Source organism: Chlorocebus sabaeus, chromosome 20, assembly GCF_047675955.1.
Source record: "Chlorocebus sabaeus isolate Y175 chromosome 20, mChlSab1.0.hap1, whole genome shotgun sequence".
NCBI classification, from domain to species: domain Eukaryota; kingdom Metazoa; phylum Chordata; class Mammalia; order Primates; family Cercopithecidae; genus Chlorocebus; species Chlorocebus sabaeus.
In genome coordinates this window covers 8360405-8383595 of record NC_132923.1, presented here as the reverse complement: position 1 = coordinate 8383595, position 23191 = coordinate 8360405, and the positions used below count along the sequence as shown (strand labels likewise).

General features: G+C 51.8%; 3 protein-coding genes across 8 annotated transcripts; 1 reads left to right on the top strand and 2 right to left on the bottom strand.

Annotated features, from left to right (window-relative positions):
• Positions 1 to 674: 674 nt before the first annotated feature.
• PYGO2 (pygopus family PHD finger 2) lies at positions 675 to 5650 on the bottom strand. 3 transcript variants are annotated; one of them, XM_007976944.3, is made up of 3 exons: positions 5088 to 5650; positions 4590 to 4639; positions 675 to 3478 (listed from the first exon to the last, which is right to left on the bottom strand). In XM_007976944.3, exons 1-3 carry the CDS (start codon positions 5188 to 5190, stop codon positions 2414 to 2416), a joined length of 1218 nt encoding a protein of 405 aa, XP_007975135.1. In that variant the 5' UTR covers positions 5191 to 5650; the 3' UTR covers positions 675 to 2413. The 3 variants fall into 3 exon arrangements, with proteins under 3 accessions (XP_007975135.1, XP_007975137.1, XP_037853788.1); XM_007976946.3 differs by having other exon boundaries at positions 4590 to 4725; positions 5088 to 5194; XM_037997860.2 differs by lacking the exon at positions 5088 to 5650 and adding an exon at positions 4814 to 5051 and having other exon boundaries at positions 4590 to 4725.
• Positions 5651 to 5912: 262 nt separating this feature from the next.
• On the bottom strand, positions 5913 to 18057 carry SHC1 (SHC adaptor protein 1). Of its 4 annotated transcripts, none has more exons than XM_007976902.3 (12): positions 13676 to 15901; positions 13023 to 13093; positions 12412 to 12475; positions 12138 to 12257; positions 11847 to 11900; positions 11623 to 11674; positions 11314 to 11440; positions 9945 to 10143; positions 9788 to 9857; positions 9571 to 9705; positions 9170 to 9408; positions 5913 to 7518 (listed from the first exon to the last, which is right to left on the bottom strand). In XM_007976902.3, the coding sequence occupies exons 1-12, from the start codon at positions 14168 to 14170 to the stop codon at positions 7390 to 7392; spliced, it is 1755 nt and encodes a 584-aa protein (XP_007975093.1). In that variant the 5' UTR covers positions 14171 to 15901; the 3' UTR covers positions 5913 to 7389. The 4 variants fall into 4 exon arrangements, with proteins under 4 accessions (XP_007975093.1, XP_007975094.1, XP_007975096.2 ...); XM_007976903.3 differs by having other exon boundaries at positions 9571 to 9702; XM_007976905.3 differs by lacking the exon at positions 5913 to 7518 and adding an exon at positions 17883 to 18057 and having other exon boundaries at positions 8981 to 9408; positions 9571 to 9702; positions 13676 to 13843.
• A 234-nt stretch (positions 18058 to 18291) lies between these two features.
• CKS1B (CDC28 protein kinase regulatory subunit 1B) lies at positions 18292 to 22888 on the top strand. Its single transcript, XM_007976907.3, has 3 exons — positions 18292 to 18438; positions 21618 to 21745; positions 22364 to 22888. The coding sequence occupies exons 1-3, from the start codon at positions 18380 to 18382 to the stop codon at positions 22414 to 22416; spliced, it is 240 nt and encodes a 79-aa protein (XP_007975098.1). The 5' UTR covers positions 18292 to 18379; the 3' UTR covers positions 22417 to 22888.
• The last annotated feature ends 303 nt before the right edge of the window (positions 22889 to 23191 follow it).

Sequence of the window (23191 nt, the reverse complement as noted above, 5' to 3'; positions counted from 1 at the left end):
AAACAGTTTCTAGAGGGAACCCCCACCCCACAAACTGAGAGAAAGGCAGAGGGTGCCGTCTTCTGAGATGACGAAGGGGCCAGGTTGGTCCCCGGATAGACAGAGGCAGCTGTGAGATGGGGGAAGGGAGAGACAGGTCGCAAATCCAGGGTGTGGAAATAGCCCTCCTGCCATTCTCCCCAATCTGCTCCAGCACAGACTGCTTAAAAGATGCCATGACTACTTTTAAAAGAACTGTTGGGGGACGGGAACGATCTGAAAAACATCCCAAAATGAAATTTGCTGTAACAGGAGTAGCCTCTCCCCTCACCCTTAGAGCTACACTTGCTCCCTAACCCAAACAACTGGGAGGTGGGTGGGGTGCTAAACCCAGAAGAGCTCAAGCACTTGTCTTCCAGAGGCTTTGGTGCCAAATCCTCCTGGCTCCAGGCCTGGACCAGGAATACGCTCAGAAAGGAAACTCAGTTTCTCACAGCTGAGACACAGGGGGATGGGCGGGAAACACAGGACTCCCTTGGCTCAACAGCTTATACCAGGGTCAGTTCAGGGGCCAAATCTGCCATTCCCACTCCCAGGGACCCTGGGGAGTATACATATCCTCAACCCCTAAGCACCCTACCCAGCAGTGACAGTGGCTCATTCCAGCCTTTTCACACAGCAACAGCAAGGAGTCCTTGTCTGGAATTTTAGTCATTTTATTAATCCAACAGTACAAAAGACCCCCCACCACCACCGCATTCTGCCATCACTTTCTTCCAAAAAGTAGTGGAGTGAGAGGGCGAGAGGGAGCAGATCCAGCAAAGACACTCCCCCAGGAGCCATTTTACAAAATGCGGAGCGGGGGAAGACAACACAAAAATAGCAACAGATAAATGGGGCAAACAGAACCACAAACACAAGAGGTGAGCAGCGGGGTGGCGGACAGGGGGGGTTGCCATCTACACCGTTTTAGTGTGGGGGACACTGGGAACGATGCCCAGAGGCTGCTCTCTCCTCCCAGCCTCGAAGGTTGTCAGCTCCACCAGAGCAAGGTCTTCTCTCCTCATGCCAGGAACTGAGAGACGTGGGGGTAGGGGACCACTAGGTCTTTGCCACTATACCTCGAGCCGGGGAACCCCTGACTTCTCTGAGGAGGGCCTGCTTTCCCCACGCCACGGAGGAATGTGTGCATGAACCAAAAACGAGAACGAGCAGCGCTAAGGTCCTCATCAGGCCCCAGGCCCGTCTCTGGCAGGCAGTGCTTAAAAAATAAAGGACAAATAAAACCCAGTGCAGGCCTTTGGCTGAGAGGACTGAGAATTGCTAATCACCAGGCCCAAGATATGAAAGAATAGCAGAGAAGCAACAAACTCCAGGCTCTTCTGCCTTTGAGTACCATGGCAATGAGGATCCCACCACATCCCCTACCCACAGGCTGTGATAGGGCCTCACCTGGATCCTTTTATCAGGGAAGAAATGAGGTATAAAGGCTCTGCGCCTTTTCAAGCTTTCCTTCAATCAAGCCAGGAAGGCAGGGGAATAAGGGCACCGAAAGTTGAAGAACACACGGAGTATAATGTGCAACAGATGGGCTGGGGGAGGAGGGTACCACCAAAATCCACTTTCAGGACAGCCCAAACTTCAAATATTCTGGTCTGTCAGATAACATATCCCAATTTTTGGCAAAAATATGGTCATTAGGAGAAAAGCATAAGAGAGGCTGAGAAAGGACCAGTGACTTTGGTATGAGGAAGGTATGTCCTGACAGCATCTCTCACCTACTGTCTTGAAGCCCCAATCACCAAGAAACTGCCATAACCAGGAACTCTCCTGCTTCTTCAGGCTATTTGGTTCTCTGAGAGGGGAGGGGTTGGGTAAGCCTTGGAGGAAGCAAAGGAGTGGGTAGAAAAAGGGGAAAACCCCCATTTATTCCCTAAAGCTGTCTCCCAGAGCCCATAAAAGGGCTATTGCAGGGATGGCAAGACCCCAATTCCTCTGGCCAGAAACCTTTAACACTTGACTCCAAAAACTAAGGCTGGAGCTGTGGGGCTCGGTAGGGGTGTTAGGCACAGGTGTTAGGGGCATCCATCATTAGCAGAGGGAACACCCCTGCCCTCCGGATCTTCCTCCAGCCCCTCTTCTCTTGCAGCCACACTCCTGGGCCTCCAGAAATAGCCACAAAATGGCTCTGCTCAGCAGGGCTTTGGTTTCCTGGATCTCTGTAGATCTCAACATGTAAGTTTCCCAAAACAGTGAGCAATCCAGGCTCTTCTGCCTGCCCACCTCAATTCCTTTTCTGCTCCCAGGAGCAACTGTTTCTGCCCCATGGGGATGGAAAACCAGTGGAAACAAGGACCAAGAGCCAGACATCAAAAATATCACCCTGGAAGAGCAGGGAGAGACATGTGCACTTCCCTGGGCCACTTCGCCAGCATCACCCATCGTTAGCAGCCACCAGCTGCCCCATGCCCTCGCGGATGTAGACAGACTGGATCTCCTTGGTCTTGAGGCAGAGATCGCAGGCCCAGACGGCAGAAGCTTCAGTGGTCAGTAGCCCATAGGCGCTCTCAGTCATGCCTGTGCACTCACGGTGGAACCACTTCTGGCAGGAAGCCTCACACAGAATGGCATCCTGGTCATCATTCACCTCACTCCGACAGGCACCACATGGGTACACCAAGCCTGGGGGAGGCTGGGGCCCAGAGCCCCCACCTGCCTTGCCAGGGGGTGCCAAGCTGTTGGCATCTGGAGTGCCCCCACCCCGCCCACTACTGTTTGGGGGGAAACTGGGCTGGTTCCCATTAACAGCAGCAGCTGGGGAGCCTGAGTGGGGTTCCTGGGGAAAAGCAGTAGGAGCAGGTGGATTCAATGGCTTCCCCCCATCCTCACCACCAGGGCCAGGAAAGCCAGGGTCCGGACCAGGAAAGGGACTTGTGTTAGGTGGCAGGCTGGGAAGCCCCTGACCAGGTCTCTGGAGAGAAGGGCCAAAAGGAGCCCCTGGCTGAGCAAATCGTTGGGACAGAGAAGGTGGGCCCAACTCTGCTCTGGGAGGCTGTCCCATGGTGGGTGAGATCATGGGACCAAATCCCCCAACTGGGCCCGGCATCATCTGCCCGCTGGGAGGACTAAAGTTTTGACCTAGAGGCTGGTTGAAGGGTTGGCTGGGAAAATTCATGTTGCCTGGGGGTGGGTAGCCAGGGCCCTGGGGGGGCATGTTGAAAGCAGGGCCCATAGGATTGGGAGGGAAGGGGGGTGGCTGTCGACGAAGTGGCTGGGGGCCCCCTCCAACTCCAGTGCCATAGCCTGGGGGTACCTGGCCCGCCATGCCCCCCTGCACGCGGAAGCCTCCAAAGGGCACAGGACTGCCAAGGAATGGAGGGGCTGCACCCCCCACCTTGGGGGCTCCGAAGTCATCTTCAAAAGGGTTGGATGCAACCAGGTGATCCACCATGGGAGTCGGGGGTGGTGCAAACTCCGTCAGATGTGAGTATGCAGGGCCCTAGTGAGAAACAGTTGAGGGAAAGACGGTCATGGAGGGAAACACAGAACTAAACCAAGAGAGCACTACCAACACAATACACATTTTGGAGGCTGATACTGGGCAGCTCAGGCCTAAAATCAATATGGACCACACAGGCACAGTGGCTGACACCTGTAATCCCAGCACTTTGGGAGGTCGAGGCGGGCAGATCACAAGGTCAGGAGATTGAGACCATCCTAGCTAACACGGTGAAACCCCGTCCCTACCAAAAATACAAAAAATTAGCCAGGTGTGTTGGTGGGCGCCTGTAGTACCAGCTAATCGGGAGGCTGAGGCAGGAGAATGGTGTGAACCTGGGAGGCAGCGCTTGCAGTGAGCCGAGATCGCGCCACTGCACTCCAGCCTGGGCGACAGAGCAAGACTCCGTCTCAAAAAAAAAAAAAAATAAATAAATATATGGACCACAGGCCGGGCACAGTGGCTCACACCTGTAATGCTAACACTTTGGGAAGCCGAGGCAGGAGGATCCCTTGAGCCCAGGAGTTTGAGCCCAGCCTAGGCAACACAGCAAGACTCTGTTACTACAAAAAAAAAAAAAAAAAACCAAGAGAAAGAGGGTGGAGAGTGGAACCAGCATAGTGCAGTAACTGTGTTTTAAAAACGGGCAGAACTAGAATGGAATCCCAGCTCTGACCGTGAAAAACAACCTCAAGACTGTGGAGCATGTATTTAACATTTTTAACCCCCAGATTTCTCGTCGTAAAATAGGGATAATGCCTATCTCCCCCAAACTGTTAAAGCATGTTAGCACAATCCCTGGCGCTAAAAAAAAGGCTCAGTAAGTGGAAGGTGTTACGTTATCATCATGAGGAAACCAGGACAGGAAACATGGAGGATACTGGAACCCTGCGTGGTAAGAACTTTGGTCAAATTATCTCTTAGGAGAGAATACTTTCCCCTAAATTTGTTATAAGGTTCAAGGAAAGAACAAGAAACAAAGCAAGAAAGCCAGTTTTCTCTCTCCTCCCTGCAGCTGATGCAAGATACAAACAGAAAATGGAATGGCAGAGTAGACAGTGTGCCGCCAAGGGGCTGCCGGGAACCACCCCCACCACCAACAACCATTCACCTGAGTATTTGACTTCCTTCGCTTCTTTTCTGGGCTCTTCATTTGCAGACCTGGAAGAGCGGCAAAAGGAAGACGCAGACAAGTTTCTCTGAGGTTTCCCCAACCTCTTTTCTCTCAGCCATGCTCTGAGGAACTCCTTTAACGTCAATACATACTTGCTTATTTATTCAACAAATGCTAACAAGGGGTGCAATATGAAAAACAGATCGTGAAGATGATCATACTCTCAGCTATGTCTTCCTTTAAATGAGAGATATCCCATCTTTCGATATCCTCAAGCTCCAAGTGACTACTGAATTCCATGTGGCTCCAAACTCTAGCGTCCTCAATGTGTGACACCTGCCCCCAACTCCTGGAGGATTACACCCACCCATCCTTTTCACCTGAGCCTCCCTTCAAGCCCTTCAGCCTGTGAAACGCCCCCCTCCCACCATCCCTCCCCTCTGAGGTTCCCAAGTCCTAGGCTTCTTCAGCACCCGCTCCTCGCAGCGCTCTCACCGGCCTTGCCCTGCTTCCTCCCGGTGCTGGGCGGCGCAGGGGGCGGTGCGGGGCCGCCACCTCCCTCCAGCTTGTCCGGTGGGGGCGGCGCCGAGGCGGCCATGGAGTGGGGGACCGGGGTTAGCGGCGGCGGCGGGGGATGGAGGCGCCCTCGGGCTGCACCATCGCCCAGAAGGGGAGTCAGGGGCAGCACAGGCCCCCAAGCTGCAGCAACCACAAAGTGGGACAACAGGGAAGCGCCCAGCCGCGGCGCGAACTGCGCGCTCTCTCCAGACTCGCCGCCAGCCAGCGGCTGCAGCAACCGGAACCGGAACTCGGCGCGGCCACCACCACTAAGCGCGGCGGGGAGGGGGAGCAAGGACCGGACGAGACTCCACGCCAGAAAACAGGCAGCAGGCGAGGGGCGAGGCTTACCACTCCACCACGCGAGTGGAGAGGGTCGTTTCCGCTAGCGGCGGCCCACACCAGCTCACCGAGGGGCGGCGGCGCGCGGCCCTGCTGCCGGACCGTACCATCCCGGGCGGTGGAGCCACCGCGGAGGGGCGCGCGCGAGCCGAGGGCGCGCCCGGGAAGTCCAGGTAGCCCCGGGGGCCGGCGTTGCGGCGCCGGGGAGTCCCGGCCCTTGCCTGGACTCACCCGGAGCCAGCTCCCGCCCCCCGGACACAACATCTTCATGGGGACGGTGGCGCGACACGCCCCACTCTGCCGCGCCCAAACTCCGCAGACCCCCAGCTTCCCTCTGCAGCCGCGACCTCCCGCCTCCCCGCTGTGCAGCTAAGGGCCCGCGGCGTACACAATAGGCTTCCCAGGATTAAGAGGCAGAGGTAGAAGAAATACGGACTTTAATGAAGAGTTTTCCCTTTGGTATAAGTGAGACCCGTGGAAACATCCAAACAACAGCAAAAGGAGTCCAGGATGAAAACGGTCAACTGTCCCTTATCCACAAGGCCAAAAGGGGGGCCTAGACTGGGCCGGGCCTGTAGAAGGTACTCAGGAACTGCAGGTTTTGCGTTTCCCCTCCATGAAACTGACAGGCATTCGAGCTGACTTCTGCCTCTGAGTCTCGCGGTAAGAGACCCAAGTTTTTCTAGTCCTAGATGGAAATAAATTTCATCTGCCTCAGGTCTGGTATAAAAGGTGCGATCCCAGTTACCTCACAGGCCTGGGCGAGGAAAATGCCAAGAGCTGTAAAAGGGCTTGGAAAAGTCAAAAAGGTGATGTATAAATGTAATAATTGATTACCATTTTGTGCTCGAGAATAAGCCATGGAAAACAAAATAGGAAAGTAAAGTCTACAGCCCTAAAATATATGCATATAAAACTTTAAAAGAATGCAGTTCCAACTCTACAGATGGTATTTGGGGATTGTCTACTGCTTTAGAGTCTCAATGCCCTTTTTCCCACCTCCACAAAATCCACCTGGGAGAGCGAACTGTACAAGAGGCCCAAATTCAGTCACCCCTACCCCACTCTGCCAGAAAGGGAGGCAGGGCAGAGGCTCCAGGAAGGGCTATACTTTGGCTGTAGAGTACAATAGGCATGCAACATGGGAGGGCAGGCCTTATGAAATGTATATACAGACCCCTTGGGGTGAGGGGCCCCGGCCAGGAGGCACTGAGCAAGGGAGGGATCCATCTCCCCCCTGGCCGGGAGGGGGGCTCTGGGGCAATCTCTAAGGGTTGCATATCCCCAGGGAGAGGGGACAGCTGCCACTCCTGCCTCTGTTATCCCAACCCAAACCGGAAACAGTGCTGAGCAAGAAGACAGGTCCCAGAAGCCAAGAAGGTGTTGGCATCCCTGTCATTGAACTCAGGGGCCCAAGAACTCTGCATAAAATATCATCAGACCTAAGAGATGGTCAAAGGCACAAAGTTTAAACATGGTGGGGTGGGGGTGTTGAGAAGGCTCTGGGATACCCTGAAGCCCAGAAGTGTGATTTGTTCCCCCTTGCCCAAAAGGGTGACTTCCACTGGGCCTGTCATCACAGGACATTTTCCATGACAAACACTCACTTTCTTGGGGAAGGGGCATCAGGTTGGCACAGGAAAGGCCCAGGTGAAGGGCCACTCTGTACATTAATACTTTGGTGATCAATGTTTGGGGAGAGGCAGGATTCTCCCCCAGGCTTCTGACTCAAACCCTCAAACCCTCACTCCGCTGGATATGAAACCCAGAGTCCACACTACTCCCAGCTGTGACACAAGGCCAAGCCCACAGAACACTCCCAAATGAGGTCCCAAGAGTTAGGGAATAGGGTGGAAGGGATTGGAGGGCATCTTCTGGAAGACAGCTCTAGGGCAGATCACAGTTTCCGCTCCACAGGTTGCTGTAGACACAGTTCGCTGCCCGCAGAGATGATGGGCAAGTGATTGTCCATATGGTAGCTGATGAGGTGACTGACACTCTCAAAGCGGTGATCCTTAGTCCGAACCTGGGAGGGTGGGAAGGAAGAAGGTCAGTTCAGGTGAAGAGTCAAATAAGACCTCAGCCTCCAAGGTGGAAGAGGGTAAAACAGACAAGAGGCTTGAAGAAGGAGAAAAAAATGGTAGGGGAGAGTGTGGCCTATCAGTCCTGATCATTGAGGTTTCTCTAGAAAGAGACAGTTGCAGGAATAGACAGGTCAGTGAAGTGGGAAAAGGCAAAGGTGACATCAGCCCTGAAAGAGTGAAGCTGAGAGCTATATACCCTTTTCTTGACATGGAGAAAGTTGGCATGTCTCAGAAGAGTATACACAGTGCAAAAAAAGATGTGGAAGCTGGGCATGGTGGCTCATGCCTGCAATCCCAGCACTCTGGGAGGCTAAGGGAGGCGGATCACTTGAGCCCAGGAGTTCAAGAACAGCTTGGGCAACATGGTGAAACCCCATCTCAACAACAACAACAACAAAAATACAAAAATTAGCCGGGTGTGCCACCACACCTCAGCCCGGGTGACAAAGCAAAACCCTATCTCAAAAAAAAAAAAAAAAAGAAAAAGAGGAAAGGAGGCTGAGATTGCTGTAGAAAACAGACAAAAGTTTGTTTGTTTCTAGACAGGGTCTCTGTCACCCAGGCTAGAGTGCAATGGCGCAATCATGGCTCACTGTAACCTCAAACTCCTGGGCTCAAGCAATCATCAGGCCTCAGCCTCCTGGGTAGGTAGGACTACAGGCATGTGTCACCATTCCTGACTAATTTTTTGTTTTTTTATTTTTCTAGAGACAAGGTCTTGCTATGTTGCCTAGGCTGGTCTAGAACTCCTGGCCTCAAGCAATCCTCCCACCTCAGCTTCCCAAAATGTTGGGATTACAGGCATGAGCCACCACACCTGGCTAAACAAGGAAAGTTTTGAAGAACAGTGGGGCAGTGCAGATAAGAGAAAGCACAGTGGTCTGACTCCTGAGTCTGAGGAGCTGGAGAAGCCCTTGCATCTTCTTACAAAAGGAAACTTGCAGTGTCTAGCCTTTAACCATGTGACATTGGGCATCACAACCTCTTCAGGGTGGTTTCCTTATTTGTAAAAATGGGCACAGATGAGATGACTGCCTTCTAGCTCTGATAAGGCTTGGGGATTTGAGGACGGGCCAGGACTGTATTTGTTTTGTTTTGTTTTTTTAGACAATCTCACTCTGTCACCCAGGCTGGAGTGCAGTGGTGCGATCTCAGCTCATTGCAACCTCTGCCTCCTGGGTTCAAGCAATTCTCCTGCCTCAACCTCCTGAGTAGTTGGGACTACAGGTGCCCACCACCACACCCAGCTTATTTTTGTATTTTTAGCAGAGATGGGGTTTCACCATATTGGTCAGGCTGGTCTCAAACTCCTGACCTCAGGTGATTCACCTGCCTCAGCTTCCCAAAGTGCTGGGATTACAGGTGTGAGCCACCACGCCCAGCCCTATAGTGCCAGGACTATAAAGAACACAGTTCAGGCTAAGGGATGAGCCCCTGGAGGAAGATGCCAGACACCCTAAAGAGCAAGAGAGGCCCACAGAGAGCTGCCCAGCGGGAATGTCTGGAAAGCAATGAGGGAAGGAACAGGGATACACTGTAGGGTACTGTACCTTCCTTTCTGCCACCCCTCACCCACACCTCTGCCACACTCACCACACCCTCAGGGTCCACCAGTAGCAGATGCTTGGGCTGCCCACTCTGCAAGCCAGTGAGCACATACTGGCCAGGTGTGGTCGTGCTCTCCCGCACCAGGAAGTCCCCGTTGAGCTGCAGCAGTGCCTCAGCCTCCCGCCGACTCAGCTTCCCATGGAACCAGGGCTCCCCTCGGAGCTGCTCAGCCATGGACACTGACTGGGGAGGTGGAGGCACCCGAAGAGCATCTTCAAAGGGCTCTGGAAGTGTAGACGGAGGGTGAGGGAAAGTAGCAGGCACAACACACACCCAAGACCCAGACTTCAGGGAAGGGAAGTCAGGAAGGAAAGAGCAGATAGGCAGGAGAAGGGCCAGAACCAAGTAGAAAGGTGGAGATGCAGAGAGGAAAGACAAGCACTCACTCATATCAAACAGGTCACGGGGTGCACTGCCATTGACAGCAGGATTGGGGAGCCCAGCACCACCCACTGCTTGCCGGACCTTGTCTAGGTTCTGGACGTTGACATAGGAGGGATCGTCAAAGAGCTCTCTGCCTGCTGAGGAAAGAGAGGTTCTACAGTGATCCCCAGCCCTGCCTCCAGCACTCCCTGGCTCTGTCCATCTCAGCTCCCTTCATACCTGGACAGGGTGGTGGAGGTGGCATCTGTTTTCGGACTTCTGGATCTCCCCCAACAGGCTGCCCTACAGGCTGCAGGGATAAAAATAAGGTGAGACCAGAAGCCCTAAACAACCACTCCCACCCTAGGCCCAGCCCACCTCCATCCAAGCAACTTACCAGTGTAGCTCCCAAGTGGCTAGGGGTCTGGGCACTGGGTGCAGTGGATCGAGCAGCCCCTGGAGCAGCTCCTTCCCGAAGCCTCATGTCTACCACCCCCCCCAGAGGGGGTTCCTTCCCCGGGAAGTCATTATAGTACTGATGGTCAGGTGGCTCTTCCTCCTCCTCATCCCACGCTGAGCCATCAAAGCCAGCCATCCTGAGGGACAGGACAGTGAAGGTGTAGCTGTAAATGTGTGGTGGGCAGGAGGAGGGGAGGAGGGAATAGAACAGCAGCCATCTATTGGGTATTTACTGTGGATTAGGCCTGAGGCTGAGTGTTTTATATACATAGTCATTTCATTCTCCTGGCAACCCCATAAGGTAGGTATTGTTTCCTTCCCCAATTTTACATATGAGGAAAATGAGGGTCAGAGGTGAAAAGATTTGCCCAAGGTCTCACAACTAAAAGGCGGCTAAGCTCAGATTTAAATTCAGGTTTGACTTTAAAGCTCGTCCCCCTTGGCCAGGTGCAATGGCTCACGCCTATAATCCCAACACTTTCAGAGGCCAAGGAGGGAGGGCTGTTTGAGCCTAGGAGTTCAAGACCAGCCAGGGCAACATAGCAAGACCTTATCTCTACCAAAATAAAAATACTACTACTCAGCCACGTGTGGTGGCATGCACCTGTGGTCCCATCTACTCAGGAGGCTAAGGTGGGAGGATCACTCAAGCCCAGGATATGAAGGCTACATTGAGCTGTGATTGCACCACTGAACTCCAGCCTGGGCTACAGAGCAAGGCTCTGTCTCAAAATAAGTAAGTAATGCTTTTGCTCTTGATCTCTGTGCTCTCTCCCAACAAGGGAAGCACTATGTAGAGTGTGTGTGTGTGTGTGTCAGTCAGCAGGGAGGCGCTCCAGCTCCAGAATATTTTTACCTCTCCTAAATATTCAATCCCTACTGGCTCCACTGCTTATCCCTCAAGGCCTGAGGTGGGAAAGATTGTAATCTCAGGGAAAAGAGATATCTTCCCAAACCCAAAGTCTTGATGGCTTCTAGAGGCAGGAAAACACAGAATGCCAAGTAGAGAAATGAGCAAGAAAGAGGAATGGGAATAGAAAATCCCACCTAGCCAGAGAGAGATGTAACTTGGAGGCCCCGGACTACAGCTCCACCATGAGCAAACAAGAAAAGCTGGCCCTGCAGCAAGCAGGGCCTCAAAAGCCTTTCCTCCTGGGCCACAGGAAACAGAAGAATAGCAGGAAGTGGGAAGCAGAGGCACACAGGTTATTCCCTCCCTGAACCTCTCAGCTCAAGTGTGGGAAGAACAGCCCTCCTTTCCCAATCTTGGTCTCAAAAGCTGCTCCACACTCTCCCCACTTGCTCACCTGTCATGAGGGGTGACCAGTTTGGGTGGGTTCCTGAGGTATTGTTTGAAGCGCAACTCAAAGGCCTGGCCAATGGTGCTGATGACATCCTGGGCAAGCCCTTCGGGACACTCCAGAATGTGGCAGGCTGAGGGCACAGCAGAGGCTGTCAGTGAGTTGAGCCCACTGGGAGGAGGCACAGACAGGGGCCCTCATCTTCCTCGGCAGGAACCCCCACTTAGATCTACTTAGAGTGGGTACAGATGACCCCAGGTCCCACTCACCTCCTCAAACAGCCAGACCCACCCAGTGCTCCCCACCATGCCTCACCTCTCTGATTCACAGGGTCTTTGGCAACGTAGGCGACATACTCGGCTGTGTCCTGGGGAGGAAGGTCAGAAACTTTTACAGTTCCACTTTACTCCTGACCCCTAAAACCCAGTCCTTTTCAGATATCCCCACAGTCCTAGCACCCCCACTTCTCTAATCAATGTCTTCCCAATCACTAGCCCCTTGCTCTTCTCCCACCACCTTTGCTCTGTTCCCCAACTCACCGGATCCCCGCCGGATGCAAATGAGATAGATTGCATGTGGTGGTTGGCGATGATCTGAGAATTAGGGCAGGGGATGGAGAAGGAAGGGAATGCCATGTGTCAGGCAGCCTCAGGGCCCAGAACCCTGGTGCCCCAGTCTCATTCTCTGGGTTCCTTATCCCATATCCTCATTTCCTCCTTCCCTACTGGTCTTCTGCTCTCAAGCCCTCTTCCTAGTTTTTGGCCTCCTAACTAGATCTCCCCTTAGCACCCCCATCGGTGTTTCTGGTCCGCCTGCCCACCTCCACCAACCTGTTTGCAGTCTGCGGCCATGAGGTTGAGGCTGCTGGTGGAGACGGTGAGAGTGATTGGCATTCCAGCAAATTTCAGGTTACTCCTCCCCAGGATAGAGCTGAGCGGGCGGCTACAGGGCTAAGGTAGGGCCCAGGGTCTTAGAAGGTGAGGGTTCCCAGCACAGACAAACCATACTCGTCTCCTGGCCCTCTCCCCACATGCCCCACACTTGTCTCCTCACTGTCCCTCCACATTTCCCAGCAGCATCCCTATCCCCAAGGACCCCAAGTACCTTTCTCCTCCTTGTCGCCCCCTTAGCACCCGGCACAGCCTCACACACCAGACTGATGGCCTCCCTGGGGAAAGAGGGGTACTCAGACCCAGCGCCTGCCTGCCTGCCTGCCTCCCACTCAACTGGGGCTGCCACAGAGCTGGGGGAGGGGAAAGCCAGGCCAGACTCCCAGGGCACTCCAGGCTCTTTGTCGTGGTGGATTGAATTAAGGGCCTTTAATATTTGATGACACTGAGAGGCCGCTTCCTGGCTGATTGGGTTAGGGCCTCAATGGGTATAGCCCCACCCCCTTCCAGCTACCAAATGTCCCATTCCCTTCCCAAAGGCAGCAGCAACCTTCCATCTACCCCCATTTGCTACTCCAGCTCCACCTGCCAGCTGCTTCTGCTACCTTCCCCACAACTCCCAAGGCTGGACAGGTAAGGAGGATCTGGGCCAGAGGGGCCTCCTTTCAGTAAGAGGCAGAATCACTATCCCAGCTTTCTCTCAATCCCCTTTACTACCCAAAGATCAGCCCCAGCCAGCAGCACCCAAGTGACCCACTCCCCTCCGCCCTTTCCCATGGCCTCACTAATCCCAGGACTCCCACAGTCCACTCCCTCCCCACTAACCTGGTAACCTGAGTCCGGGTGTTGAAGTCCAGGGCACGCATTGACTGAAGGACCTCCACACAGCCCATGTACTAAGGGGAGGGAGGAGAGGACAGCAGGTCAGCCGCTCCCTGACCCCAGTCCCTTCACAAAGGGCCCTAGGACTTTGCCCATATGGTCCCTAAGAGAAGTAAAGAGGAAGAAGTCCTGCCCCTTTCCCGTGTCTACATCCCACAACCAAGGTGAAAGACAACAGAAAACGAGCAGAGAAAGAAAAGGCAGGCTAGAAGGACCTCACGCACTGGGGAGAGAGTTTGGAGGGGACTGACAGGCACTGACTGGGATGGAGCGACAACTCCAGAAAGCGGGAGGAGAATGGAGGAAAGGATCAAGAAGTCACTCCTTCCAGCACTTATTAAGAGCTTCTGCCATGCTAGGCATTGTGCTAAGCATGGCAGGGTGGGGGTAGGGGAGTCAAAAGAAGGCAGGGGGCCCAAGCAGAGCTGGAAGGGAAGGGGCTACAGAATTGGGGAAGGGATGGGAAACGTTCAGGAAATAGAACACTGAAACAGGGTTGTTGGGGAACAGCAGGAAAAAAGAATTCCAGCCAAGCTGGAGTGAGCAGAAGAACTGGAGGGGTCTGGGAGGCAATGGAAAGGAGGATGTTCACTCACCCGAACCAAGTAGGAAACCCCGGGTCCCATGACTTTGTCGTTGGGATGCAGCCAGCCCCGCGTGGGCTTATTGACAAAGCTCCCGTGGCGGGTCCACTCCTCGCCCCCCAGCTGGCCCCCTTCCACCCGAGTCCTGCGCCCGCCGCCTCCACTCAGCTTGTTCATGTCCTGGAGGAGGGGTAGGGGGCCTGAGTCTGGCATGGCTGCCCCTACGATCCCCTCCCCATCATCGGCTGCCCTTCCTGGCTCCCCCTTAGACCCTGGGCGCCCCCCAGCCGGGTTGGCCAGCCTCAGGTTGCTCATCCGGGGGAAGAAGGAGCACAGAGTAGTGGGACTATCGTCCCCAGGCAGAGGAGGCAGGATGGGCCCCAGGGATGAAGCTGATGGGGAAGGCAGCTCCTCCGGAGGGGTGGACCCTGAAGCCCCCTCCTCCAGCGATGACAGAGACTCATTCCGGAGTGGATTGTACTTGGGCTTGGGGGGCAGGAGATCCATAGCTGAGGTGAGAGAGGGGCTGCTGCCCGGCCTGGCCCCCCTGCCAGTTTGGGCAAGGGGGCCAGGCAGGGGGTATCCCCAGGCCCTTAGCCTGGTCGGACCTCTGTGGCCCAGGAGTCACAGAAGTCCTGGGGAGGGAGAGGGACAAGTGGCTTCCGCTCCCCAGCTCAGACCCAGACAGTTTCGGGCCCCATCCCCGCCCAACGTGGAGCCTCTTCTCTGGCTGAGAAGAGAACAGGCTGGACCCAGAGCTGCCTGGCTCCTCCCCAGGGGCGGAGAGCTAAAGGGAGAGACCAATCACGAGGACAGTGCTGACTCACAGGCTCAGAGGGGCTGAGCCCCCACCCCGCCCCAACCTCGGACTGGAGCAGGGGGTAGGGCTATCCAAGCTCCTCTCCCCTGCCCTACACAAACAACTAGTAATCTGGGGAGAAGGAAAGTGGGGGTGGGAGGGAAGCATGGAGGAGTTGGACGGAAAGAAAGGAGATAGGAGGTCTGGGTCACTGGAAACCGGACACAGGCAGGCCAAAGGGGGCAGGAAGCCAGGCTAGAGTAGAGGGGAATGAGGGAGGAAACAGAGGCAGCTGCGAGTGGAAAAGGGAGGAGATCTCAGAGCTCAGCATTTCCCTTCCTGTTCTGGTTGGACACTCGAATTCCCCACCCTCCAGCCCAGGCCACCCCCAACCACTACCCCATAGAGTAAGCCTGGGCCATTAGCATCCTCTGCTATGACAGCTGTGGACTGGAGCTAGCGAAGTGGGGATGGGAAGGAAGTGGTCCCAATGGATGCAGAGCAGGGTCAAGAGGAGAAGCAAAGTTGGTGAAAAAAGGAGAATAAAGTCCAACCTGGATGGTACATCAGGAAGCTACCAGGCAAGAGGGGAACAGAGGACATGCTGGTCACAGCGTGTTCTCTATGTATGCCATCTACCACACCAAGACCCATGGCTCATAGCCAAGCACTGTCCTCTCCCCTTTCCACAGGCCTTGTTAACACAGCACACTGTCAAGGGTGAGAATGAGGCAATCAGGTCCCCACTCCCACTCCAAACCACCCCAATTCATATCCCTCCTCTTACAGGGCCCTAAGCCCCACCAAACAGCACAGTGTCCCTCACACCAGGGGAGGAGCCTGGCTGGAGGAGGTGGAAGAAACAGTTCTCCAAGAGAAGTAGAAACGACAGGCCAGGAAGGGACAGAGAGATCAGAAGACACATCTGTGTCAATAAGGACAGGAGAAAAAACAAGTAAGTACAGGAGAAAGGGGTGTTAGGAGAAGATGGGTTGAAGCTGGACACAGGGAACAGTCCCAAACTCATTCCTGCCACCCACGGCTTCCTGCCACTGCTCTTCTGGAGAATGCCATAGGCAAAGCTGGAAAGCGACCAAAAAAAAAAAAAAAAAAACAAAAAGCAAGTTAAAGATACATATTCCCACCAGGCACGGTGGCTCACACCTGTAATCCCAGCACTTTGGGAGGCCGAGGCGGGTGGATCACCTGAAGTCAGAAGATTGAGACCAGCCTGGTCAACATGGTGAAACCCCGTCTCTACTAAAACTACAAAAATTAGCTGGGTGTGGTGGTGAGCACCTGTAATCCCAGCTCGGGAGGCTGAGGCAGGAGAATCACTTGAACCCAGGAGGTGGAGGTTGCAGTGAGCTGAGATCGTGCCATTGCACTCCAGCCTGGGTGACAAGAGCAAAACTCTGCCTCAAAAAAAAAAAAAAAAAAAAAATACGTATTCACCCAAGCTCACCTTGGAATTACCCTTAGATTTACTTCAGAGGATTAAAATATAGATAGATAATTATCCTGATTAACAACATTAACACTTAAAGTGTGTTAGATACTGTGCTTAACTCTTAAATCTCCCCTTAGTGCTCATTCCAGAAGAGCCTTGTCACTCTGTCAGCCAATCCTGAGAAGGAATTTTATCACTTCTTTTCCAGCCAGCTCTCGGGCATAGAGAGAATGAGGAAAGGATTCCACTATAGCCTCACACCCCCAAAACACACAAACACACACTAGGATGTCCTCATCTGTTGAGATGATGTTCTCTGGGAGCCTGCAGTATCCAGGGCCAGGGAAAGACCAACGGGTGTGGGCGTTTGGAAGAAAAGAAAGAAGTATGACTGTTGAAATGTGCATGGGGAGAAAGGAGATTGCCTACTGGAAGTCAAGGTGATTGGGTGTAGGGAAAAAGCTGTATGTGGCTTCTCAGCCCAACTGGGAGGAGGGGAGAGGGGTGGGAAGTGGCAGGAAATGGCGAAAGCCTCAGGAATGTTTCCAGCAGGGAAGGCTGGGCAAACGGGGCCAGGAGGAATGCCCAGACAAGAACTATGGTTAGGGGGAGGGGAAGAGACAAAGCAGCAGCAACTGAACTGTCCCTTAAAAAGAAAAAAATCAAACAACAAAAAGGGCACTATTATCTACCCCCACTCCAAACCACCGTTTTTCTGGTAGAAAACTTGCTCCTGTCACACCCACATGCCACACACCAACAAATCCATGGTCCTATCCACTTATGGATAGGTAGGCCTAGAGCTACTTCTGGGATGGAGTTGGTCCTGGGAAGGGAAGGCCAGGAGATGGGGCTGGGAGTCTGACAGCAAGTCTCTCTCCCTCTCGTGCCAAACCCTAAGTTCAGCCCCTTCAAATAGTTCTACCCTTGGAGGAGGTTAAGAAAGAGGAAAATGGGGCCGGGCGCGGTGGCTCACGCCTGTAATCCCAGCACTTAAGGAGGCTGAGACGGGCGGATCATCTGAGGTCAGGAGTTCGAGGCTAGCCTAGTCAACATGGTGAAACCCCCTCTCTACTAAAAATTAGCCGGGCGTGGTGGCGGGCGCCTATAATCCCAGCTACTCGGGAGGCTGAGGCAGGAGAATCACTTGAACCCAGGAGGCGGAGGTTGCGGTGAGTCGAGATCGCACCATTGCACTCTAGCCTGGGCAACAAGAGCGAAACTCTGTCTCAAAAAAAACAAAAAGAAAGAAAGAAAAGAAAGAAAGGAAAACGGCTGCCTTTAATCTCACTCTTCACAGTCAGAGATAGGAACTTTGACTTCCCACCTGGGGGAGCACGAGAGTGCTCGGAAAACTGATCCCAAAGCCCAAAAAAAGACAAAGGACAGGAAAATATAAGCAGGTGGAGTTTCAGGGATTGACAAGGCTTTACAGCTGATGACCCAGGTCCCACAAAGCTCGTAAGGGGGTGTAGTCCCCCAGGACGCGAACTTCAGACTTCTATGCGGAGAGGCTTTCTGGACAGTCAGACACGGATTACGAACAGGGCGTGGTTTCGGAGGGGCGGAGCCCCGAAGAGGCGTGGCTCCAACAAATTCGAATCGTTCTTTGAGGAGCAGGGTTTTGCCCTTTTGGGAGATAGGCTTTTTGACAGGAGTTAGCAGAAGATCGTTGCTAGGAGGCGGAGTTTCGGAGAATGGAAGGAGTAACGAAGGGTTTCACGTAGTAGGGCTTGGAACGTGTCTGGGGGTGGGACTTCCAGGAAAACTGGGCGACAGGGTGGGGTCGGAGACAAAAAATAAAAATCAAGTCGGGGTTCGGGGGAGCCCCCTGAGGTTGGGAGGTGGGACTTCCGGGGAGAGGGGTCTCAGGGGCGGGACTTATAAATGAAGACCGGAAGTGGGGTCCCGGGAGAGGGGTTCCGGAGTGGAAGAGTGAGTCACCTAAGGAGAAAAAAGTCAAGACTCACCAGGGCCTCATGGAGTCTCCGCACCGCACCGCGGGCCGATTTGGTTCTGGATCACGCCACTGCCAGCTTAGGTTACCGCTCCAACTTTCTCCCCGGGCCCTGCCTCCCTGGAGAAACTTTATTACACTCACTTCCGGCCTCACTAACCCCTGACCCTCTACCTCAGGGTCCCTCCTTCACGCTTCCCACTTTCCCGAGTTAGCCAATGGCAGCGCGAAATCGCGCACAGAGGCAGTGGTGGCCAATAAGACGCCTACTTTTGACCCACGCTAGTTCTTGAGAAACGTAAGAACTGCCCTCCAATAAGGACCCAAGAGAATAAATCTAAGCCAATCGGAGGCTTGAAAGTACAGCTGTCCCGCCTTGAGCCAAACGGACCAATAGGAAGTGCGGGCGGCGTGTTTGAAAGCGAGGCCAAAGTGGGTGGGAGCGCGTGCTGCTGGGAGTTGCTTGGAGGTTGGCGGCGCGGGGCTGAAAGGCTAGCAAACCGAGCGATCATGTCGCACAAACAGATTTACTATTCGGACAAATACGACGACGAGGAGTTTGAGTATCGGTTAGTGCTGGCGCGGGGGCAACAGCGAGGTCGTGAGCTTTGACCGCTGAGGGCACAAGCAATTAGTAACAGGAACTGAGGCGATAGAATTGGCGCATGCGTACGAGATGTGAACGGGCAAGGGTGTGATATTGGTGGAAGGCGTAAGGCGCATGCGCGGAGGTGGGAGACTCTCATAAAACAATAAAGTGGTTGCGAATTTGGAGTCTGCCCTCAGTTGAGAGGAGGGAGTGGTGGGCGTGGTTAGAGTACTGACCACCCACACCCATGAGGGTTTCTGGATCATTCTCTGAACTTTATTGGGCAAACTTGCCTTGTACTGTAATCCTGTGGAATCCAGGGGGAGAACGTAGCAAAAGCGGAGCTGGGAGTTTCCTCGCGTCCCTAATGCGAGAGTAGCGCTGAGAGAGTTGAATATTGCTTATTAACTCGTGAAAAAGACAAGGGGCATGGTTGTCTGGCTTGTTAGGAAAGGGACCGCTTGGGACTGCAATGGAATAAAACTGGCTAGGAGCATTGAGAAAATACTTAGTATGGGTCTAATAGATGCCCTTTATCAAAGGAAACGGTTACGGAATACTTAACAGGTTTCAGGTGTTCTGCTAAAGTGCAAGGATAACACATGGTCTCTGCTGTTCACAAATTTAAAACTGTGAGTGGTACCGACGGACACCAGAAAGGTGATAACACCCTTTGCTAGGAGCCATTACAGGGTGTGATGGGAGCACACGAGACTTGATAAGGAGAGGGAACTGGCGACCCGAAGGCTGCGGCTTCCTGGCTGTGCGCGGGTGTTGGGGTGGGGCTAGAAAGTCACTCCCCTACTTTTGCTAACTCCAGGACCCCCCCCCCCCCCAACCCCACCCTTCGAGAACCCCCGCCGCCACCGCCTTAGAGGCTGACTTCTTACTTTCGGTCGGTCTTCTTCCCTGGGCTTGGTGTGGGGGCGGGGGAGTGTCCTAAGGGCCAATTCAGTGTGATGACTCTTTCACCACCATTGAAAACGAAACCAGTAGTAAACTAAATGCGCGTGTTTTCATTTATATGTCGGAGATGAGAACACTGGGACAGAAAGAGGGGAACAATAGACGTTGGGGCCTACTTGAGGGAGAAGGGTGGGAGGAGGGAGAGGTTCAGGAAAAAAAAAACTGTCGGGTACTATGCTTAGTACCTGGGTCATAAAAGAATCGGTACACCAAACCCCCGAGTCAAGAGTTTACCTATATAACAAACCTGCACCTGTACCCTTGAACATGAAACTTAAAATACTGAGAGGAAAAAAAAAGGAAGAGGGAAAGTTGGGGAAAGCTTCCTAGAGGACAGAGCCTGAGATGAGACTCTAAGAAAAGGTATGTGGGAGAAAGCACCTCTTGACTGAAATTGTTTAGAAGACACTGGATAGCCATCTGCCAAGGGTGGGGATGATGGAATCCTGGCACTGGATACAGCGTTCGGGTTTGATAAATTTCAAGTGCATAATCTAGATTGGGAATAAGGGAAGAAGACACAGGACTCCAAAATGTTGGCATTATGCTAATCTATATTGTGATAATTAAGACCACTTCCTGGTTTGTTATCTTGTCTCCTCAGATGGAGAACATAAAATGAAAACTTGCTTTTCTTGTCTCTTCACCCAGCCTAGTTCAGGGCTTTAGGTCTTCAGAGAACTCGATGTGCATTGACACATATATAATCATCTTTATACCAAGACGACTCCAGATCCTCTTTGATATAATTAACTTTCTTTTCCTCAGCTGTTTTCCTCTACATCTGAACTAAACTAACTTAAAACTGTATGTGCTTATAAGAGATTTGCAGAGCTGGGAAGGAATCACCATTTCATCCCCTAGAAGATGAAACTTTTAACTTGGCAGTGGCATTTTGGTTTAAGAGGGGTTTTTTGGTCTATGTATTGAAGCCAAATTTTGTGCCAGGGTGGTGTTAGAATGTGAGCTGTTTTCATATATTTGGACTAGAATTTTTTCTTTTAGGAGAATGGGGGGGGAACCACTGTTACTAGCACAGAGGGAGAACTTAGTACATTTTCACTGAGCATGATGAAGACTATCTGGATTAGTTTGAGTCACATCAGGGTAACAATTTCTTTGCCATGAAGGGAGACTTATCCTTGGTTAGAAAAGCACGGAATTTCCCAAAAAAAGTCTCAAGGTACATCCCTCCAGAGTTAGGAAGATAAGATTCAGGATAGTTTTTGTTTTTTTTTTTTTTTTTTTAAAGAGACAAGGTCTTGCTTTATTGCCCAGACTGGGGTACAGTGGCTATTCACAGGCACAACCATTGTGCACTGCAGCCCTTTTGTCTTTTTTTTTTCTCTTTTTTTTTTTGAGACGGAATCTCTACTGCCCAGATCTCAGCTCACTACAACCTCCGCATCCTGGACTCAAGGGATTCTCTCCTGCCTCAGCCTCCCAAATAGCTGGGATTACAGGTGCATGCCACCACACCCGGCTCTTTTTTTGTATTTTTAGTAGAGATGGGGTTTCACGTTGTTGGTCAGGCTGGTCTCAAACTCCTGACCTCAAGTGATCCACCCACCTCAGCCTCCCAAAATGCTGGGATTACAGGCATGAGTCACTGCCCCTGGCCTATTTCTTCTGTATTTTAATCAAAGATTTCAAACTTCATACTGTATCTTTGTCAAACTCCTGGGTTCAAATTACTCTCCTGCCTCAGTCTCCCGTGTAGCTGGGACTATAGGTATGTGCCACCATGCCTGGCTTAGATTTTAAAGGATAAGATATTTCATTTCATCCTTTGTGATGACTTGTCCACACAGTACTCCATAAAAGGCGTTTCCTCTCCACAGAATAACTTCTCTTCCTTCCTTCTAATTATTAACACTGTGTGCTCCGTGGGGCTCCCATTATATTGTAGGCAATCAACTAGAAGACTATAAGGTCCATGAAGGCAGAGAAAATGTGCCTGGAACTTAAGTGCTTATTCACTGGAATTATTCACTAATTTGTATTTTTCATATACTCTCGGAATTTATATAACATAGCCTGTATTTCTAGCTGCTGCTACCCCACAATAAAATTATATAAACTCTGACATCAGAAACTAGTTTTTCTTTCCTTTCTTGGCCTTGTAAACAGGCAGTTGTCTGAGACTATATCTGGTACTAACATAAATTCCTCACTTCTCCGTTTCTGTTACAGACATGTCATGCTGCCCAAGGACATAGCCAAGCTGGTCCCTAAAACTCATTTGATGTCTGAATCTGAATGGAGGAATCTTGGCGTTCAGCAGAGTCAGGGATGGGTCCATTATATGATCCATGAACCAGGTCAGTGCACTGGCTAAAAACAACCATATAGAACTGCTACACTGAGAGAATTAAGGAATAAGACTGTATAACCCAAATAGGGAGATAGGAAATAGTTTACTGGTTTCTTCCCCCTCTAGTCATGGGGGATTTAAAAAAAAAAAAAAAAAACTAGTGACCAAAAATAAGATTAAAATATCTGGGAAGTTCAGAGACAACCTGTCACTAAAAAACCTCCTGTAATCTTCCATTCAATCAGAGGGTATTCTTTTTAAGGCCACATATAGCCTGGTCATAGTCCCTGCCTCATTCTCCATCAGAAAACATTCTTGGATGTATTCCAAATAAGCAAAGGAAAGTATATTTATTGATAAGACACCAGACACCCAGCTGCCAGGTAAAACTTAATAAAGGACACCCTGGAGCTGTATAAACATAGCAAAAGAACTGATATTAACAATTCTGTACTTGGCAGACAGTCCAGACTTCTGGGTCTGCTTCTCAAGGCCATATGCTTAAGTCTTTATTTAGTTATAGAGATCTGAGTGGGTGATAGCTGGGGAGATGGTAGTGGAATACACTATAGGTTGTACATAAAATGGTATGCGCTTGTCTCTTAGATTTCCCTCACTCTTTCAGAACCTCACATCTTGCTGTTCCGGCGCCCACTACCCAAGAAGCCAAAGAAATGAAGCTGGCAAGCTACTTTTCAGCCTCAAGCTTTACACAGCTGTCCTTACTTCCTAACATCTTTCTGATAATATTATTATGTTGCCTTCTTGTTTCTCACTTTGATATTTAAAAGATGTTCAATACACTGTTTGAATGTGCTGGTAACTGCTTTGCTTCTTGAGTAGAGCCACCACCACCATAGCCTAGCCAGAGGAGTGCTCTGTGGACCCACAGCCTCAGCTGAGTGTGACCCCAGAAGCCACGATGTGCTCTGTATCCAGAACACACTTGGCAGATGGAGGAAGCATCTGAGTTTGAGACCACGGCTGTTAACAGAGATCATGTAAACTTGCTGTTTTTGTTTTTTTCCTGCCGGGTGTTGTATGTATGGTGACTTGTGGATTTATGTTTCAGTGTACTGGAAACTTTCCATTTTATTCAAGAAATCTGTTCATGTTAAAAGCCTTGATTAAAGAGGAAGTTTTTATAATCTAATGCTGTAATTGTAAGGGTTTTTTCCCCTCACTCAGGGTGAGCATCATCAATATCATGGTTCTAATCACATGCCCTTCAGTTTGATAATGAAGCTCAGCTCTTTGCTGATAATGAGGTTTATTTTAACATTCAGATAACTCGTTTTTAATCTACTTTAAGCAGACTTGCTGTCAAACATCTACTGAAACATATTTCACTCTAACTACTGGCCCGAGGTAGAGGTTATATAGGGACAACTTCATCTCATCCAAACAAATGAACTGCTTCCTACAGTCGGGGTGCTGCCTTTAACATAGTCCC

Coding starts and splice junctions, on each gene's coding strand:
- PYGO2 (XM_007976944.3), bottom strand. CDS start 5,190: ATGGCCGCCTCGGCGCCGCCCCCACCGGACAAGCTGGAGGGAGGTGGC. Junction 4,640..5,087: donor GAGGAAGCAGGGCAAGGCCG/GTGAGAGCGCTG, acceptor CCGCTCTTCCAG/GTCTGCAAATGAAGAGCCCA. Junction 3,479..4,589: donor GAAGGAAGTCAAATACTCAG/GTGAATGGTTGT, acceptor GTTTCTCACTAG/GGCCCTGCATACTCACATCT.
- SHC1 (XM_007976901.3), bottom strand. CDS start 14,170: ATGGATCTCCTGCCCCCCAAGCCCAAGTACAATCCACTCCGGAATGAG. Junction 13,094..13,675: donor GGGTTTCCTACTTGGTTCGG/GTGAGTGAACAT, acceptor CCCTCCCCTTAG/TACATGGGCTGTGTGGAGGT. Junction 9,409..9,570: donor CCGTGACCTGTTTGATATGA/GTGAGTGCTTGT, acceptor CTACACTTCCAG/AGCCCTTTGAAGATGCTCTT.
- CKS1B (XM_007976907.3), top strand. CDS start 18,380: ATGTCGCACAAACAGATTTACTATTCGGACAAATACGACGACGAGGAG. Junction 18,439..21,617: donor GACGAGGAGTTTGAGTATCG/GTTAGTGCTGGC, acceptor TTTCTGTTACAG/ACATGTCATGCTGCCCAAGG. Junction 21,746..22,363: donor TTATATGATCCATGAACCAG/GTCAGTGCACTG, acceptor TCACTCTTTCAG/AACCTCACATCTTGCTGTTC.